At 31.0% G+C, this 19,476-nt stretch overlaps 2 protein-coding genes across 5 annotated transcripts in view; both read right to left on the bottom strand.

Annotated features, from left to right (window-relative positions):
• The window catches only part of LOC123894914 (probable leucine-rich repeat receptor-like serine/threonine-protein kinase At3g14840), a 103,913-nt gene extending 96,731 nt beyond the window's left edge, over positions 1-7,182 (bottom strand). For 2 of the 4 annotated variants that reach the window (XM_045945031.1, XM_045945033.1), the window contains exon 1: positions 6,661-7,095. In XM_045945031.1, coding sequence (XP_045800987.1) covers positions 6,661-6,772 — 112 coding nt within the window. In that variant the 5' untranslated portion in view covers positions 6,773-7,095. Of the gene's footprint in view, positions 1-26; positions 99-361; positions 434-566; positions 639-750; positions 823-1,405; positions 1,478-1,553; positions 1,626-1,783; positions 1,856-1,964; positions 2,037-2,836; positions 3,321-5,496; positions 5,672-6,660 lie in introns of those variants that run through there. The other 2 variants (XM_045945030.1, XM_045945035.1) reach the window with 2 other exon arrangements.
• Positions 7,183-9,411: 2,229 nt separating this feature from the next.
• Positions 9,412-19,156, bottom strand: LOC123894920 (probable leucine-rich repeat receptor-like serine/threonine-protein kinase At3g14840). The gene is made up of 24 exons (XM_045945052.1): positions 18,785-19,156; positions 18,161-18,335; positions 16,705-16,776; positions 16,551-16,622; positions 16,382-16,453; positions 16,231-16,302; positions 15,661-15,732; positions 15,477-15,548; positions 15,295-15,366; positions 14,942-15,013; positions 14,784-14,855; positions 14,551-14,622; positions 14,052-14,114; positions 13,818-13,883; positions 13,691-13,726; positions 13,532-13,572; positions 12,430-12,806; positions 12,131-12,326; positions 11,859-12,005; positions 11,487-11,605; positions 11,172-11,382; positions 10,817-11,054; positions 10,534-10,684; positions 9,412-10,063 (listed from the first exon to the last, which is right to left on the bottom strand). The coding sequence occupies exons 1-24, from the start codon at positions 18,879-18,881 to the stop codon at positions 9,668-9,670; spliced, it is 3,033 nt and encodes a 1,010-aa protein (XP_045801008.1). The 5' UTR covers positions 18,882-19,156; the 3' UTR covers positions 9,412-9,667.
• Between the last annotated feature and the right edge of the window lie 320 nt (positions 19,157-19,476).

The following is a 19,476-nucleotide window of genomic DNA, read 5'->3' as shown; positions in this document are numbered from 1 at the left end:
CAAAAACCAACAAAAAATTCACTCACAATGTTTGCAGAACTGTCAAGTTAATAAGTTGCGGAAAAGGAGAATCCGGTCCTTTCAAGTCACTTATTTTCCTGCATAACATATCTTAAGTATTTTGAAACTCAATAAAAAGAAGGAAAAGAATCCTTGACCACACACAATCTATGAAGCACCGAGACAAATTTAAACACCAAAATCGATACTGACATGCAGACAGAAGTAATAATTTGAAAAAATGGAAGTGATATTAAATGTATTTACGTATGTCGGTGTCGGGTTAGTGTCAAACGCCGAACACGCTATCAATATGAAGTGTCCGTGCTACATAGACGACAACAATAAACATCATACTTACAAGTCAGTGAGGTTTTTTAGATATGAAATTCCAGAAGGAACTGGGCCACTCAAACCACTCCCTTGCATCACCCTGTCGAAATTAAAATTTGTTCTTTTGATAAGCCAATAAATAATATGAACAGATACATTTATTTTTGTTGACATAATTGTCTTTTATAATTTGATAATTTAGAATTTCACAACAAGAAAGAAAAGGTTCATACAGCCTTTTAAGACCTGTCCAACTCTGAATGAAATCAGGTAAGGTTCCAGAGAATTGATTGCCGCCAAGTCGACTGCGTTGTTAGAGGGTAACAACAAAGAAATGTTATTTGATCTTGATATAATCAGCAATACAGTGGGCGTAATTTAGAGTAACAAAAGCAACTAAAAGAAAAGAATACTTACACGTGGTTCAACTTAGTGAGGTTAGCAAATGTTACAGGTAAATTTCCAGTAAAATTGTTGGAGGTAAGAAGCCTACAACAACATTGAAATGAGAATTACGGATTGCGATAAAATCACACTTATTTTCTAGGTGTAGGAATCTGAGTTATCTAATCCTTCAAAGAATCCTTCAAAGAATCATAATCAAAGGCATACAATGTAGATAAAAAAAATTCTAATGAACACTGAATATAAACTTTTCGGTAGTTAAAAATAAATCAACCAATTGAAACAAAATATAGCAGTATTGTCAATCGTAGATCGCAAAAAAATAAAATAATAGCAGTTTGTTCAAATTCCACTATGCTTTAACACTATGGCACTACTATAGCCGCTATTTGACAATACATAAAACTAAATCATGCATCCTAAAACAATAGCTTTTCCTGTAGTGAAAGTTCTGCTACACTATAGTGCTAAAGTACTATAACTACTATTTGACAACTGTTAAGAAGTACCACATCGGTTGCGATATTGCTTAAATATATGTTTATGAGGGTAATCATCACCTTACAAGCCGGTTTTGTATGGATGAGTTAGGCCAAACTTTCAATTCTAAAAACAACGTTGAAATATAGAAAATGTGATCAATTTGGAGTTCGAGAAAGGGGCTTACAGAGTTTCAAGCTGGTGAAGATTCCCAAGCTCTGCAGGAAGGTTTCCAGATAATTGATTGAACTCTAGAACCCTATACATTTCAAGTTTCAAAACTTTATAAGTTCCTTGGTAAATTATACAAAATTGGCATGAGAAAAATGACTTACAAGGTTTTGAGGGTGGTGATATTTCCAAGTTCTCTTGGGATTGAACCAGTTAGCCGATTTCCATATAGTGAACTGTCACAAAATTAAGAAGCATGCAAAACTACTTAGAAGATTATATATTTATTCCAAAATTATATAAACCATGACCCATTTCCCTGAATCATTTACTAAGTAAATGTCATTAATCAAATAATAGCAAGAAATGAAAGAATAGGGTTAAGGGAAAATACATGATGACAAGATTGGTCATGGAAGCCCATTGTGGAGGGATTGTACCATTAAGGTAGTTGAGTGTGAGATCACTGTAAGTAGTACCACAATGAGCATACAGAATCAAACATACAACTAAAATTATGATAACTTAATGATAAAATACAAATTTAGTAGTAAGGTTTTAGAATGATAACATACATTTCTTGGAGGTATGGCAATCTCTCAAGTTCACTTGGAAGTGTGCCAGAAAGATTTTGTGACTTCAGAACACTGCAAAATCACTGGTTAAATGACTTGTATGTAATACAATAATTAACAAGAGAATGCAACTTTTATTTAAGGGTTAATATCCCTTTTGGTCCCTGTAAAATAGGGGGAATCTAGTTTTTGTCGCTATTAAAAATGTAAGTTCATTTTTTATCCCTAACATTCTTTTTTTTGTTGTAAACCGAACATTCTCTCCGCGCAGACTAATATCTAGAGTCATGTGGGAACAAACTACGATGTTTAAGAGTTTTATCCTAACATTTCTCATAATCCACTTTTCACACTCATTTAGGGCCAGTTTGGATTCAGCTTATTTTTGAGCTTATGAAAATAGCTTATACAAATAAATAAAGTTTTATGTTAATTCATAAGTTTTCACTTACAAAAATTGTATTTTTATAAGTTGTTTTCTCATAAACTACATTGAAAAATAGATAATAATACATAAAAGTTTATTTATTCGAATAAGTCAATCCAAACAGCCACATTATCAAAATCTACACATGCTGCTTTTCCAAAAAAAAAAAAAAAAAAATCTACACATGCTGACTGTACAAGTTTTTTCTCACATAATCATTATCACGTGGCATTTCTATCATTTATCATTTAGAATAAAAAGATTAAAAATAAAAATATTAAAACAAAAGACAAAATGAAAACAAACAAAAAAATGAAATCCCTAAATTGCTTTGTTCCCGTTTCACCATGATGATTCTTTGTTGACCATTCCATTCTCTCTTCAGTGTTTCTATGAAGACTACTACAAACAATTAAGGCTTCATCTGAGATTTTGAAACAGTTACCTGCAACTCCTAACTCTTGTACGATTTCATCTGCATCTAGCAGTGAAGCAATCAATGGTGACCAGAAGATGAAGCAGTGGGTTTCTTTTTCTTCTATTTTTCATTTTTCACATTTTTATTTTTTCATCTTCTATTTTTGGTGGGATTCTGGTTTTTAAACACAAAAAAATTAAGTTTTATTTCTAAACACAAAAAAGCGACTTAATGGGTTCATGGAATTGGAACGAGAAGAACACATATAATTTGAGGTGCTATGGTATCAATTATTTGGTTTAAATGTAATTTGCATCCTCTATTTTTAATTTTTTTTGAAGTTTTGATCACCTATTTTAAAAACTAATATTTTAGTTTCCTATTTCAATTTTTCTCGAGTTTTGGTGCTCCACTCAATTTTAGAATTAATTTTTCTTGGGGGGATTGTATTTTAGAATCAATTTTAATGAGTATCACTACACACTTAACCAAAATACCATCCACGTCATTAAACTTTTCTTTTATTTCAATAATATTTATTTTAAAAACAAATAATTATTAAAATAATATTTCAAAAATATTTATTTTAATTTAATATACTATTATTTTAATAAGTAAGATATTTTTTTCAAAAAATATTATTAAAATAGAAGAAAAGTTTAGTGACATATATAATGTTTTAGCCAAGAGTGCAATGCCATCTTATTAATGTCTTTGACACATCATCAAAATTGACTATAAAACTGAAAGGGGACAGAAATTATGGCTTTTAAAACAGGGGGATTAAAACTTCAAAAAATTGAAAATAAAAGATCAAAATTGTATTTAAGCCAAATTATTTTAAGTCACTAGGTAGTTGATGGTGATGAATTTGAGGGTTTTGGGAAGGCCAATGCTAGTTTATAGTCGTAACAGTTTATAAGCAAAAGCTAAAAGTCGGCTCCCTCCTACCAAATTATAAGTCACTTTGAGAAAAAAAATTTGTACCATATTATAAGTTACTTTACATTATCAATGAAGTATTTAATGCTAATTTTCTTATTATACTCTTCACTATTTATTACTTTATATTCCTTCAATTATTCAATTTATCTTTCTTATACCATTAATGAAGGATAATTTTGTAAACTAACTCATAATTTCTATTTTCCATACAACAATAATTATATTTCTTAATTTGCGTAATTTGGCCAAAGTGACATATATTGTGGTACGGAGTAACTTATAAGCTATCTGCTATAAGCTCTGTTTGAGAAGGTCAATAAGCTAGCTTATAGCAGGAGTTTTTAGCTTATATATAGCTTATTTTACTAGCTTATAGCTTATTTTCAAATGCTATTTCAAGTAGCTTATGTGTTTATATCTTATAATTTTTCTTCCAATTTTACCCCTATCATCTTACTCAAAAATAAATAAATATTAAACATATCTTTTTTTTATGTTATTTCATACTTATAAGCTAGTATTACCATTAATTTTACCAAACACTACAAATTCAATCAGCCAGCTTATACGCTATAAGATAAAAGCTAGCTTATGTTATCCGCTATAAGCTAGCTTATCAGCTACCCGCTATTTTTTACCAAACCGAGCCATAAGTTCATCCACTATAAGCTAGCTTATCTATTATCCGCTATTTTTTACCAAACCGAGCCTGAGTAGTATGTCCTAGGTTATGGCTCTGTTTGGTAAAAAAATAGCAGATAGCTGATAAGTTAGCTTATAGCAGATGAACTTATAGCGGATAGCTTATAAGCTAGCTGATTGAATTTGTAGTGTTTGGTAAAATTAGCGACTGAACTAGCTTATAAGTATGAAATGACATAAAAAAGATATGTTTAATTAATATTTAATTTTTTTTTAAGTAAGATGATAGGGATAAAATTGGAAGAAAAAATGATAAGTTATAAGCTCATAAGCTACTTGAATATTATATGATTAGAAATATAATTCTATTATATTTTACTTTTTATATATAAGAATCGATCTCAAGACATCATTTAAAGATCCCAAGTTCAATTTATTTGGACAACGTAATGTCATTTGGTGTAGCTGATCATATTTCTCGGGATTTTTCCTATCATTTATATTTATTGGGACTTTTTTTTCCTAAATCCCATTAAAAGTGGTCAGGTTGAGTTCTTCAACCGAGATTAATCATAATAACACGAGCAAGGAAGGAAGCCCATGAAGTTGGTTTCAAGTCCGGCCGGCCCGTTTAAATGTCTTTCTTTTATCGGCCGTGATGGTTGACCGTTTAAGGTAGGTCTCAAGAGTAAATTTAAGGAAGATAAGATGTGCCGGTTATAATTATCAGGTCTACCAACGGTATTTGATTGAAAAAATACAATATACCGATATGAAATACGAGCTAAAGTGATGAAAGGGAAATGACACAAAGGCTAACCAAGTACGAAGTACGGAAGATTCTGACTCCCAAGTCGGAGGATAATGTTTAGGAAAATGCTAACTAGTGTCTCGGGACACTAATTAAGGAATCTCAATATAGTAAAAATATCTTGAAACTTGCGTAGTCAATGTTAGTAAAATATAAAAAAGTGATGTTTCCAATTTAAAAATTACCTTTTTTATATCTTTAACTAGTGTCCTGAGAGCACTATACACAAAAAGATATCTCCAGCAAACACAAAAAAGAGATACACACAGGTGGAAATCAGGGGACATACATGCTAATAATATGGCAGACAGTAGCATTGGCAAAAGAACAATTGCAAGTGACGGCATTTTCAGATCCACTGACTTGCACAGAAGATGTCCAGTTACTTTCTCCACTACATGGATCTTTGCTGAAGTCCCAATCCTTCTTCCCAAGTGTCCTTCCTATGTCTTTCATAACTTGTACTGTGCATATTAATTCAATCAAAATTAACCATATTTGCATCATCATAATGTTGCAACATTTTGTCTTAGCAAATTAAAATTGAACGTTTCCCTATTATTATACTAAAAATAGTATGAGTTAGTAACAAAAACTAGAGATGAAAAAAATAAAAAACAAGGGTTTGAAAAAATTAAAGAAGACCAATTTGTATATTCAAAACCAACATATATATATACATCTTCGTAATGTTGCAATCATATTGTCTTGCAACTGTACTATAGTATGCATCATTATACTAGCAGTTTGAAAAATTCTCGTACCTAGATTGATACACACGTGGTTAATAATATTTATCTGTGACCATATCATATAGGTATTTAAGTACCCATATCAGCACCGCATTATCCGTATATTTGTTAAAAATCAATCGATCAATTATAAAATATCATATAATTTTAATAGAATTAAATTTTTTTAAAAGATTTTAATGTTGACTCATGAAAATTATAAACAAATTATTATTAATCTCGTGCTAAAGTTCATATCTCTGCTAACAAATACACATTGTATTTGCTTTATGTTATAAATAAACACTTTTATTAAAAATGTGTAATAGTTTAATAGTTCTGTATTTTTTTTTTAAATTGATATATATATATATATATATATATATATATATATATATATATATATATATATATATATATATATTATAATAATATAAATAAAATAAATAAATAAATATTATTTTGTGGATAATTACACATACTCGTACTTGTATCCAAAATGTGGATTTTTACCCTACTTATTGTGGGTTTCCGGTATCTACTTGATACGGGTCTAATTGTCATTTCTAATTTGGTCATTAAGTGTTACATGTGCAAAAGTTGAAGATTAATTTATTTAGTCTCTATAACATGCATTGATAATTAAATATTTTCTAGTAATGTAATATTGTGGTGATAATAATTTATAACTAAGAGAATACAAATATAATTAAGGTGCTTACCTTCTTCTTCTAATAGAGTAGCTCCACTAGTAAATGAAGGGATAAAACAAAAGGCAAGAAGCAAAAGATGGAATAATAGAGGCAAAGACATGTTCATAATGATAAGCTTCATATTTGAAGCCAAATAGTTGAAGAAAATAAATCAGCTTTTGAATGTGAAAGTGAAAGGATGGTATATTAAGAAATTAAATAGCAAGAGAAAAAGACTATATATGTTATGTTTGTGTATATATTGTTGACAAAGAGTTGAAGGGAAAGGATCAGGTTATGACTTATGAGAAATCATAAGTGTTTATATAGTTAGAAATGTAAAATAGACAAAATTTAATGAAATATCTTAAACATGTTTGCCAGCATACATATATAAGTATGTAGTTAGAAATGTAAAATTTAAGGTTTCTTGAGGATAAAGAGGGGATACTCATTTCCTTGTAGGAGGTTTCTTGGAGGCTACAATTGAGTTAAATATATGAATTAAAATATATGAATTAAAAATATATAAGAATTAAAATGAAGGTGGCTACTTGAAGGAGGGTAGTTGAGTTAAATATATAGTTTCTTGAAGGAGGCTGACTACTTGAGTTAAATATATGAATATATTAGACTACTAGTAATATAAAAAATAATATGTTGACAAAAAATCTTAATTGTCCTCCAAATTTCGTAATCCGATTTTTGTTTCACACTTCCAACTTGTGGCATTTGACGAAGATACGTGAGAATAATGTATTAGACAATTGTTTTATTAACATTATTATGACAAATGATGACGAGTGTTCTGGTTACTCTTTAATACTTTAAATAGTAGTAAGTATATAGAATTTTTATGAAATGCGTAAAGTCAACCTATTGAAAATCGTAGTGTTCAACTTTCTCAATAAAAAAATTCTTAAATAAAATGTTTAAAGAGTGCACTGGGGGCATTATATATAATGAAAGCTTCTTTTGTGAGAACATTTTATGTTGGGGGGACCGCTTCAAATACTCAACAAAAAGATGATGAAGACGAACATGGTGGACACACTAAGCTTTAAGTTTGATTTTCCCCCACAAGTTTATGTAAACCATATGCAAATGGGTTCACCGAGGAATCCCCTTCAGGATACTTTGGAAACCTTGACATGAATTGCACATACATATCAAACATATCGATCAATGATATTTTACGGAATAAAGTTTCCTCAAATACTCTCGTGCACTAGAGAAATAAAGAAATGATTTATGAATATTTTTGACATGAAACTCATGATTTTCTAATGTGTGTTTTCTGCGTCCTAAGTGTCTCTTCCCACCCCACGTTTTTTTTTCTACACCAAAATACACAGTGTAAATTTACACTAAAAAAACCTTTAGTTTTTATTTACCGAAGTTTTCTGCATATTTTGAGGTAGAAAAGATGGGAAGAGAAGCTTTCAAATATAATATTATATTGTTTTCTATAGTCAGGCTTGCTTTCGAGGAAAAATTTGTAGATTGGACTTGACCTTTGCTTTGCATTATGGGCTTGTGGTAAGTTGACCTTAATTTTTTACTTTCTTTTTTGTTTATGCACCCGACACTCAGTTTTTTCCCGTCCGTCAAACTCACGGTTGGCTTGAATTTTACGGGTACGATCATTACTTTCTGCTCACCCTTACATTTATGAATCGACTAAAAACATAGTGTCAAACTGTTGTGGAAAAATATTTTTGTTTGTAATATTGTGTAGATTGTTTGAGCCTAAGGTTTGGATAAATGACATTATAAACACATGAGGTTGTGTCGTATTTTTGTTAGAATATTTATACTTAGCCAGTTTGCCACAACAACATTATCCGCAGCTACCACAATCGCAACAACCATAGTCGCATCCACAATTTAAAATCAATATGGTATTTTATTATATATATATATATATAGAAAAACAAGACGACCCTGCATGTTACGATCAGTTTATCTTGTGAGTATTTTCCTTGATGATTCTTTAATCTTTATTACAATGTGTGGTAGGTGCACTCACGTTTTTGGGTCTTTCTTTGGCATCATCCACCTAAATATAACAACCTTGCAAAGTTGCAAATATATTATAGAGAAATCTCCTATGGGACAAGTTAATATTCAAAAAGATCTGTTTCCAAATGCAGGTCTTGAAAAATTAATATTGCCATTTATAATTAGAGTTTAATTTGAATGCACCGTCACTGTAAAGTTTTTTTACACATGCATTCAATAATATGTTGCCTCATCATTTAATGGATATAATTCCCAAAGTTCATTCTCTCTAAATCAAAAGTTAAACAGCAAACCCCATATTTGCAGGTACTCTTTCATTGAATCATTGTAAAATTGAGCTCATCACCATGTACATCAGATCCACCAGAGGAACCATCCAATTCTGCCCGTTCAGAACATATGTTATATCCCTTCATTCACTAAACCCTTAAATCCTTCGTCTTATCTTTATTTCAGGTAATCATAGAAATATCAATCCTAAGTTAAAACCAGGGAAAAATTATCAGCTTGTATATTTAAATCATGCTGATTAGGTTATCATAACTTACGCATGACAAATTCATGTAGAATTTTTTGTATGTTCAGCTTGCATGTTACATAAGGTATGTAAAAAGTGAAAAACATGTGATATATAGATGCATAATTGATGTGCGATCTTTTAAGGAAAACCTATTCACCACTTTTTAAGCTTCAACAATTATAGCATTCATAAAAAGCATTGGAACAGTTACTACCTGAAAAATATAACTCATAAGCTACTGCAAGGAGCTGAACCATGAGGAGATTGTTACAAGGAAATAAAAATGACCAATATCATATTTCAGAGATGACTTATATACATTATGTAGAAGATCCAATGCATTAGGAAAGCACTTCATACTTCAAAATGATTCAACAATAAATTTGTAACATCTTAATATATGTAAAAAAAAATGCCAGAGATATAAATCACAGTTTCATCACAAGACACAATAGCAGGACATCAAGTTGGCAGTGAAATTATTTACTAGCAATCTTAGTTTCTTTCCTCCAAATAGGAAGAATCAAGGTGGATAGGATAAAGGTCAGCTGATGAAGATGTAGCAGTCCATGGTCCATCATTTGATAAACGCCGACTCTGTGTTTGTAACTTGCTTGTCTTATTTTCTTCCTTCTGATAGTAATACTGCCTCATTACTTCCATTTTCTTTTCATCCATTACTTCACTTGACTCTGGCACAAATTCGGGAACTGCAGTGCTTCCTTCAAGCATACTTACTACTGACGACATAGAAGGCCTAAGGTTTGACGTGACATTGGTGCATAGGAGAGCCGCATTGATCACCACCAGAACTTCCTTTTTGTTGAAATCTGAACCTAATCTGCTATCAACTAGCTCCATTAGGTCACCTCTCTCTTTCAACATATGTGCCTATTGAAACAAAGAATACTTTTGTGAAACCCAAAGTCATTTACAAAGAAAAATGGTACTATGAACACAAATTTTGCATAAAAAATCAACAACAATTTAGAAGGTTAACATAGTTAATTATATTTAGTAGATAGTTAATGAACATAACATATCTGACAAATCATAAACCATTAATTATATCATAAACTAAAATGATGTCACTTAGATGCCTTGTGATATTAAGGTTTTAAAATTAACCGAAACTATGAAACGTACAAGTAATCTTCAAGAGAGATTAAAATTACATCCTTTACCGATCCTTTTCATTATCCTTCTAGTGAAATGTAATAGTTCAACAAAGGAATTTTCTCCTTTTCAAAATTAGCATTCGGTATCTTAATTGTTAATATTTTTGACAAGTTGTTATCTACTTGTTGGACAGGACGAGGAAAGGGTATATGCATGACACAATCGAACAATCAGAAAGTTACCCAATCAAGAAGATAGAATGCTTCCTCCTTTGACTGATAAAGGGTGTTGCTCTTTCCACTAACGATCTCCAAGGCAACAATTCCAAAACTATAAACATCTGCTTTGTCGGTCAAATAACCATGCATTGCATATTCCGGAGCCATATATCCACTGCATAATTGAAGCATAACATTTCAACAACTTGATATCAGTATACAACATGGTATCATATATTATTATATTATAAAAATATCATTTGATAACTTTTTAATAAACTCGGAGAAGGCAAGAATTGTTACTCACTAGGTACCAGCAATTCTAGTGCTAATGTGAGTATTGTCCTCCTCATCAAGCTTGGCCAAACCAAAATCAGATATCTTTGGGTCGAGATCCGTATCAAGTAACACATTAGTGGCCTTGATGTCCCGATGAACAACCTTCAGTCTTGATTCTTCATGAAGGAATGCCAAACCTCTAGCAATACCAACACATATCTTCTTCCTTGTTGACCAATCTAATCTTATTTGGTGTTCCTCTGGACCTTTATTTGTGAATGTAATAAAAATCAGAACACGATACCGCATAGTAACGTGCTAAGATAGAAAATGTGCACAATCGCATAAATAGCAACTGAAGTGGAGAATATAGAAATAATTACCAAATAAAGCACGAGCAAGACTATTGTTTTCCAAGTATTCATATATCAGTAACAATTGATATCCCTCCACACAACAACCATAGAGTTTAACAAGATAAGGATGTTGCAAAGCAGAAATCATGCCTATCTCATTTAAAAACTCGCGATTCCCTTGCTTTGATTTAGAAGAAAGTTGTTTGACGGCTATCAATGTCCCATTGGGTAAACATCCCTACCATTTTGAGGAATGATATTTTGTTAGAAGTTGAAAAATACATGTGAGATTATAATAAAAGAATTATAACCCAAGAGGATATATTATAGTATGAAAAATACCTTGTACACAGGACCAAATCCTCCTTCTCCAATCTTATTTGAAATATCAAAGTTATTTGTTGCTTCTTTGATTTGTCTCAAGGTAAATAAACCCGTTTGAAGGTCTAAACTCTTCAGCTCTGTTATTGACGTAAAAGATAGATCAAAGATCTCTTACACTAAATATGGATACTCGACATTGACAATCCCTTTATACTAATAATCTTGCTATGTGTATAAAGGGATTTTCCAAACCTTCATTGGTCATCATATACGATATCACTAGCCCCTTCCTTTCACCTCTATTTTTTTTATTTTTTTTTCTAGCAAAACCCCAATCATGCATTAAAATTCATGAGTGTTATAGAGTTAAAGTATCTTCTTAATGCTTACCTCTTTCTAATGGACCTATCTGTCGTCGACATATTTTCCACCAAGCTATGCCAAATACAACTAAGATTACTAGTGCTCCAGCAACTACTATTGCCACAATATTCTGCACAGGTATGCTACTTCCTTTTTCCACTGGGGGTGTAAAGTCTGCATGATTATGATATATAAGAGATTTACATATAGATTACATTAGAGGATTAAAATGACAGCATAAGAAGTAAACATAACAAAATATGATGGCGTAAGAAGAACCATGAAGAACTACGACTGACCAGGATCAACCGATATAGCTGATATAAGAGGACCATATACTGATCCAAATGGAATAGCAGTTGTCCCTTTCCCAGCCCAATGAAGGCGAATCTCCAAGTTATTATTAGTCACAATAGCAGTGAACTTCTTTATGATCGCCTTACCAACTCCACCGGCTTCTTTTGCAATATTGAAATCCTTCAGCACCAACCTTCCCTGCAATACTTCAATCAAAACACAAATGGTTTAAAATGATCAAAGGAAGTTTGTTCAATACTAAACAAGTTGATGACAAAGATAAGATGATGAGATTATGCACCTGAATATAGATGTCAAATATACGCCTTCCAAGGCTGTTATATGTTTGATCATCCGTGAACATTATCTCTGCAAAATGGAGATTTACTGTGTAGTTTCCATTTCCCAGGCAAAATCCGTAATATGTTAGAGAAAGAGGAGAAACACGTGCATCCGTATACAGTTCGGCATTTTCCATGGAAATATTAGTTTTATTAGACCAGGTATAATAGTCTACAAGGCTACTATCAAAGAAGTGACCAGTGTTGCTAAGGGCCCAGTTCGATTCAGACTGGTGAAAGCTTGCTGGTCCAACTTCATTTGAATCGTCATCATATGTCAAGCTTTTACTAGAAGTTATGAGCTTCCCACCACAATTGATATGGAGAGAGTATGAATCTGGAATGACCACCAGAAAACGATGAAATAAGTACAATAAGATGAAGATGACATTAGAAAAAGTTATCAATAATACAAAATATCATTTTTCCACCCTCATGCATGTAAAAAGATTGTAAACTGATGTTGTAAGTTTTACATGGGCTTTTTGAAAAAAGAGAAACTGAAATATGATTGGTGACATGAGATTCACAACTTCTTTTTTTTTTTTTTGACAAAATGAGATTCACAACGTGAAAAATAGAAAATTGTGTTTGAGAGATCTACACTCATTCTATAAAGAATAACAGATGTTCAGTTCTCCAACCAAAACCTTTACATGTTTGAGTAGTTAAATTCTATATGGTTACATTCAATATAAAAATCTTGAACTTCATATAACAAACTAGATTAGTACAAAAAGTAAACATCAGTTTGGCAAAAATTAAGGTAAAAATGCTAATAATTGTAAATGGATCTGCTATCTTCCTGTTATCACAAAATGCAGATATAATTTTTAGGCAATCATTAATAAATGCTTCTAAAGACAGGGAAACATGGAAAAATGGAACATTGACAAACATTTCCAATGAATTTGTTCAAATGACTATCTCAAGCTAACATAAATATATAGAAGTATGATATTCTAAGAAAAGAAAATTTTGCATTTCGCCTTCAACCTTTGCATGTATATATAAATAATTGAAATGAACAATCTAAAGGAAATCCATGACAAATCAACTTACGTTTAGGACAGCCATTGTTCCCCAAACATGAAACCATTCCCCTGAGAAAATAATGAAGGTGTGTAACATGTAAGCATAATCACATTATAATTTGTGTAAGCTACATACTTATAACAATTTATCGTGAGATTCGTGACGTATGAATAGTATAAAACTTACAAGTTACTTCTCTTTGAAGATGATGAAAACAAGTTCCTAAGGTACATGATAAATAGGCAAAGATTAGATTGTTTCTTAAAATTGTTGAAACAAAAAAGTACGCAAATATCAAAAATGTGATTCTTACACTGTTCCTTGTTGACATGTCAACTGCTCTGGATTTTGAATGCTCAAGTTGTTATATGAAAGATCTCTGTGTCAATTTATAAATATGATTCAGAATTAAAGTTGAAACAAACAACTATATGTAACACTTTGTGGTATGGAAATATCAAAAGTTAATGGTACAACAATTTAGGATGCAAAAGTTATAATTTTCAACTAAATAAATCTAATAAGTAGCATTTGAAGGATTACTTACGTGTAGTCTGGTCTAGCTATCCAATTTGGCAGTGGTCCAGTAAAAAGGTTTCCAGTTAAGTATCTAGGTAAAACAATAAGATAAGTCAATTTATAAAACTTATCATTAATCAATGAATCATCAAAATGGTATACTATTGAATAATATCCTTTTCATTAATCCTCTCTTGATCAGTTTAAACCGTACTACGATCAATTCGTTTTATTTGTTTAGTTAGCCATCCTAGTTCAGGCCTAAATTTTTTCAAGAAATGAAGATAAAACAGCTAAACTGATTGATCAAACTATTGGTTACCATTTTCAATATCATAATCATGTTTGTTTATTTATTTAGAGTTATAGATGACTTCTATAATGCCATGAGAAGCAACTCAACTGTAAATCCCCACTGAAAGATATATATAAAAAACAAAATTGAATACCCTCAACTATGTACAAATATATGTCCCCATTTTGGTGAAATCATAAAATCACATTGGAAACCAGAGGATATTGCTTACAGAATATTTATGTTCTCGAGGACGCCCAAGGTGTTCGGAATCTGTCCACTTAATTTGTTATAACTGAGATCTCTGAAAAGGAAATAACTTTCAGAATAGGTAGTACTCGAGAAAATAATGGTTTCTGAAAAGCATCTTAATGAAGCATCTTATTCTAAAAGCATATCAATGATGCAAGAAACATCCAAGCATAACACCAACAAGACCAAATTTAAAATAATAGCATTACTTACAATGATCTTAAATTGGTAATATTTCCAAGATATTCAGGAACTGTTCCTATAAGATTGCAACTCCTCAGTACTCTGTCAAATAATTTTATAATATGTAAGTTTTTAAGTGCAAAAAGGCTATAGCATCTCCTCTTTCTTAATCCAAGAAATTCACTCACAATGTTTCCAGCACCATCAAGTTAATAAGTTGCGGAAAAGGAGAATCTGGTCCTTTCAAGTCACTTATTCTCCTGCATAACATATCTTAAGTATTGTGAAACTCAATAAAAGAAGGAAAGGAAAAAGAATCATTGACCACAATCTACAAAGCACTGACAAATTTAAACACCAGAATCAAAACTGACATGCAGGCACAAGTAATAATTTGAAAAAATTGAAATGATTAAATGTAAATACGTATGTCAGTGTCGGGTTAATGTCAAACACCGAACACCCCATAAATATGAACGAACAAACCATCAATATGAAGTGTCAGTGCTACATAGACCACACCAATAAATATCATACTTACAAGTCAGTGAGGTTTTTCAGATATGAAATTCCAGAAGGAACTGGGCCACTCAAACCACTCCCTTGCATCACCCTGCCACAATTAAAAGTCATTTTCATTCAATAAACCAATAAATAATATGCAATTCAACTAGGAAAAACTGATTATTTAGAATTTCACAACAAGAAAGAAAAGGTTCTTACAGCCTTTCAAGACCTGTCCAACTCTGAATGAAACCAGGCAATGTTCCAGAGAACTGATTGTCCCCGAGTCGACTGGGTAACACCAAACAAAGAAATGTCATTTAATCTTGATATGAACAACAATATAGTGAATGTAATTTAGTGTAATGAAAATTCGAAAACAACTAAAGAAATGATTGCTTACATTTGCTTCAATTTAGTGAGCTTAGCAAATGTTGCAGGCAAATTTCCAGTAAAATTGTTGGAGGTAAGGAGCCTACAACAACATTGAAATTGGAATTAGGGATTAAGATTCTCTGAGGGTATGAGCATTTTATTGAGTAAAATTTTGAACCGGTAAAATCATACTTATTTTCTAGGTATAGCAATCTATGAAATTGGAAACAATTTCCTCACAAATATGATCATCTAATCACTTCAAAGAATCATAATCAAAGACATAAAAGTGTAGACTAAAAAAATCTCAATGAACACCAAAGATACAATTTTCTGTAGTTAAAAATAAATCAACCATATCAAACAAAATGTAGCAGTGTCATTAATCGAGGATCGAAAAAAAAAGATGGTTCAAATTCCAATATGCTTGAATGGTGGCCGCTAATCAACAAAACTTAGAACTAAATCATGTATCGCAAAACAATAGCACTTAGTTAAAATCGCGCTATACTAATCACTGATTCACTGCTATAGCCGTCATTTGACAACATTGAATATTGAAATTGTGATCAATTTGTAGTTGGAGAAAGGGGCTTACAGTCTTTCAAGTTGGTGAAGATTCCCAAGCTCTGGAGGAAGCTTCCCAGATAATTGATTGAACTCCAAAACCCTATGCATTTCAAATTTCAAACTTTAATTATAAGTTCGTTGATAAAATATACAAATTTTGCATGAGAAAAATGACTTACAAGCTTTTGAGGGTGATGATTTTTCCAAGTTCTTTTGGAATTTGACCAGTTAATCGATTTCCTAATAGTGAACTGTGACAAAATTAAGGAAAAAGCATTAATCCAAAAATGAAATAAAACATGAAAATAATTATAACTGTAAGTAAGTAGATGGGTAAAGGGAAAATACATGTTGACAAGATTGATCATGGAACCCCATTGTGAAGGGATTGTACCATTAAGGTAGTTACGCGTGAGATCACTGTAAGTAAGTAAAAGAATGAATTACATAACTCAAATTATGATGATTAATTACAAATTTAGTAAGGTTTAGAATAACATACAGTTGTTGGAGGTAATGCAATTTCACAAATTCCCTTGGAAGTGTGCCAGAAAGATTTTGTGACTTCAAAACACTGTAAGATCATTCATCAAATAGTCTCACATTTGCTATCAAATCATTTTCAAATTCAACTCAAAAATAACAACTTATCAACGCCTTGTGTAGTGTTTAATTTTTTTGAATAATTTTTTTTTTTAAAATATAATGTTTAAAGAATGTCATATAGCAAGACTCATTTAATATTTATATTTTCTCCTATAGAAAAGTAAAAAAAGAAATAAAAAGTTGACTTTTATAAGTTAGATTTAAAGAGGATGCACAGATCATCTAAAAATGTGTTAACACAAACATCCAGTAATATTATTTCATTTTGCCATGTCATTTTCTTGATTTAAAATATTAAACAAAATATTAATCTTTCACTTGCCAACTAATTCCCCCACTTTTTGCTCTATATTTGATTTTATCTCTTCTTCATCAAAACTCCTCTCACTCTTCATAAATCTTCTCCCTCCTAGTTTCTGTAGCACTCAGACTTTAATCCCCTCCCTCTCTTTTCTCACAACCTCTGTCAATTGCTGACTACCATAAACAACATCATCATCACTACAAACTACTACAACAAGATTCCCCCGTGACATGTTACTCCATTATCTTCCACTTTTCGACAGCAGAAAAGATAAAACAATGATGTACAAAATAATTAGGAAATTAGATTAAGGAAGGTTCTGAAATACTTATGCTTTGATATCTCTATCTAGAATAGAACATTAAATCCATATTTAGAGAAAAAGAGAAAAAGTGTTTGGGATTTTATAGGCAAGTGTTGGTAGTAGCTAGAAGCATGAATCATGGTGCCGATCAAATGGATAATCAACACAGAAGGAAAGCACGGTGAATAAAGCAGGTCGACTTTTTAACTACCTAAAAGTTAACTATTTTTTATTTAAAAAAAATCAATTTTTGAAAAATAACTATTTTTTTATTTAAAAAAACAACCAATTTTTTTATTTTCATAATTTTTTTTTTATTTTACAAGTGTTTTTTTAAAACATCTTTTTCATTTTAATTTCTTTTTTTATTTTCAAAATATTTTTTTAATTTTAAAATGTCACAAAAGCAATTTGTAAGGAAAAAAAATCAATGGGTGACTAGCTAGTAAATGCGAAAGAGATAAACTTGAGGGACCAAAATTGAACAATTGAATTTTGTGGGATCAAAATCGAGCAACTATGAAATTTAATTAGAAGGTTAAAATCGAGCAATTGAAATTTGAGGGAAAAAAAATCAAACAATTATGCAACTTGAGAGAGTGAAACTGCATTTAACTCTTTAGTTTTACTCACAAGAAGGATATTTGTTCATACAAATAACATAGTTAAAACTTAAAATACATACAAAAAGGAGATCTTACAAACACAAAAAATAGACACAAATGTGGAGATAAGGGGACATACATGCTAACAATATGGCAGATAGTTGCATTGGCAAAAGAACAATTGCAAGTCACAGCATTTTCAAACCCTTTCACTTTTACAGAAGATGTCCAATTATTTTCTCCACTACATGGATCTTTGCTGAAATCCCAATCCTTCTTCCCAAGTGTCCTTCCTATGTCTTTCATAACTTGTACTGTGTATATTCATTCAATCAAAATTAACCAACATATTTACATCATCATAATGTTGCAAACATTAATGTCTTAGTAAATTAAAATTGAACTTTTTCATACTATACTAAAAAATATGAATTAGTAACAAAAACTAGAGATGAAAAAAAAGGGGGTTTGAATTTCGTCGCTAAGTGTTAGAGACGCAAAAAATAAGACCAATTTGTGTATTCCAAACCAACATATATCTTCATAATGTTGCAAACTTGCAATCATAATGTCGTGCAAAAAGTTAAATTAGCGACAAAAAAATGTCCGAATTTGGTCGTTAATTAGTGTTAAAGGCGCAGAAGTTGAAGATCAATTTTATTTATTTAGTCTCTAAATATTGATCAATAATTTAAGATTTTCTAGTAATGTATGTTGTGGTGATAATAATTTACCAGGAGAGATACCTATATAAGGTACATACCTTCTTCTTCTAATAGTGTAGCTCCACTAGCAAATGAAGAGATAAAACAAAAGACAAGAAGAAAAAGATGGAATAATAGAGGCAAAGACATGTTCATAATGATAAGCTTTATATTTGAAGTCAATAAGTGGAAGAAAATGAAATCAGTTTTTCAATGTGAAAGTGAAAAGAAATGAAATAGCAAGAGAAAAAGACTATGTTATATGTGTGTATATATTGTTGACAAAGAGTTGAAGAGAAAGAATGAGGTTATGACTTATGAGAAGTAAATAATAAGTGTATATATGTAGTTAAAAATGTAATGAAATCTTAAACATGTTGCCAGCTTGTACATATGTAGTTGGAGGCTATTTGAGTTAAATTTAAGGTTTCTTGAAGGAGGGTACTTGAGTTAAATATATGAATTAAGATGAAGTATACAGGGGGATACACGTTGTAAATCTTGAAATATGTGTTAGGTACTCATTTCCTTGTAGTTTTGTTTAATTTTCTTACACAAGTTGCAAATTCAGTAATATACATTTTGTCTCTAATCAGAGAATATAGTTGACTTTCTGTGTTTTGATTGTAAAGTAATGATAATAATAATTTAAACTTGGTAAATGAAGTCAAAGAAGTAAAAACAATATCAAAGAAAAATTCAAAGGTGAACATATGAAGTCTGAAATGAGGAGAAAAAGAGGTTAATGATG

The sequence above is a fragment of the Trifolium pratense genome, linkage group LG7 (genome assembly GCF_020283565.1).
Source record: "Trifolium pratense cultivar HEN17-A07 linkage group LG7, ARS_RC_1.1, whole genome shotgun sequence".
NCBI classification, from domain to species: Eukaryota; Viridiplantae; Streptophyta; class Magnoliopsida; order Fabales; family Fabaceae; genus Trifolium; species Trifolium pratense.
Note: the sequence above shows the minus strand (reverse complement) of the source record. Positions and strands in the feature narration are given on the sequence as shown.

What these genes read in the sequence shown, in the direction of transcription:
- LOC123894920 (XM_045945052.1), bottom strand. Translation starts at nt 18,881, where the DNA reads ATGAACATGTCTTTGCCTCTATTATTCCATCTTTTTCTTCTTGTCTTT. An exon ending in CTCGAGAACATAAATATTCT is followed by an intron (nt 14,115 to 14,550) that starts GTAAGCAATATC and finishes TGTTTTACCTAG; the next exon opens with ATACTTAACTGGAAACCTTT. An exon ending in GAACAATGGCTGTCCTAAAC is followed by an intron (nt 12,807 to 13,531) that starts GTAAGTTGATTT and finishes TGGTCATTCCAG; the next exon opens with ATTCATACTCTCTCCATATC.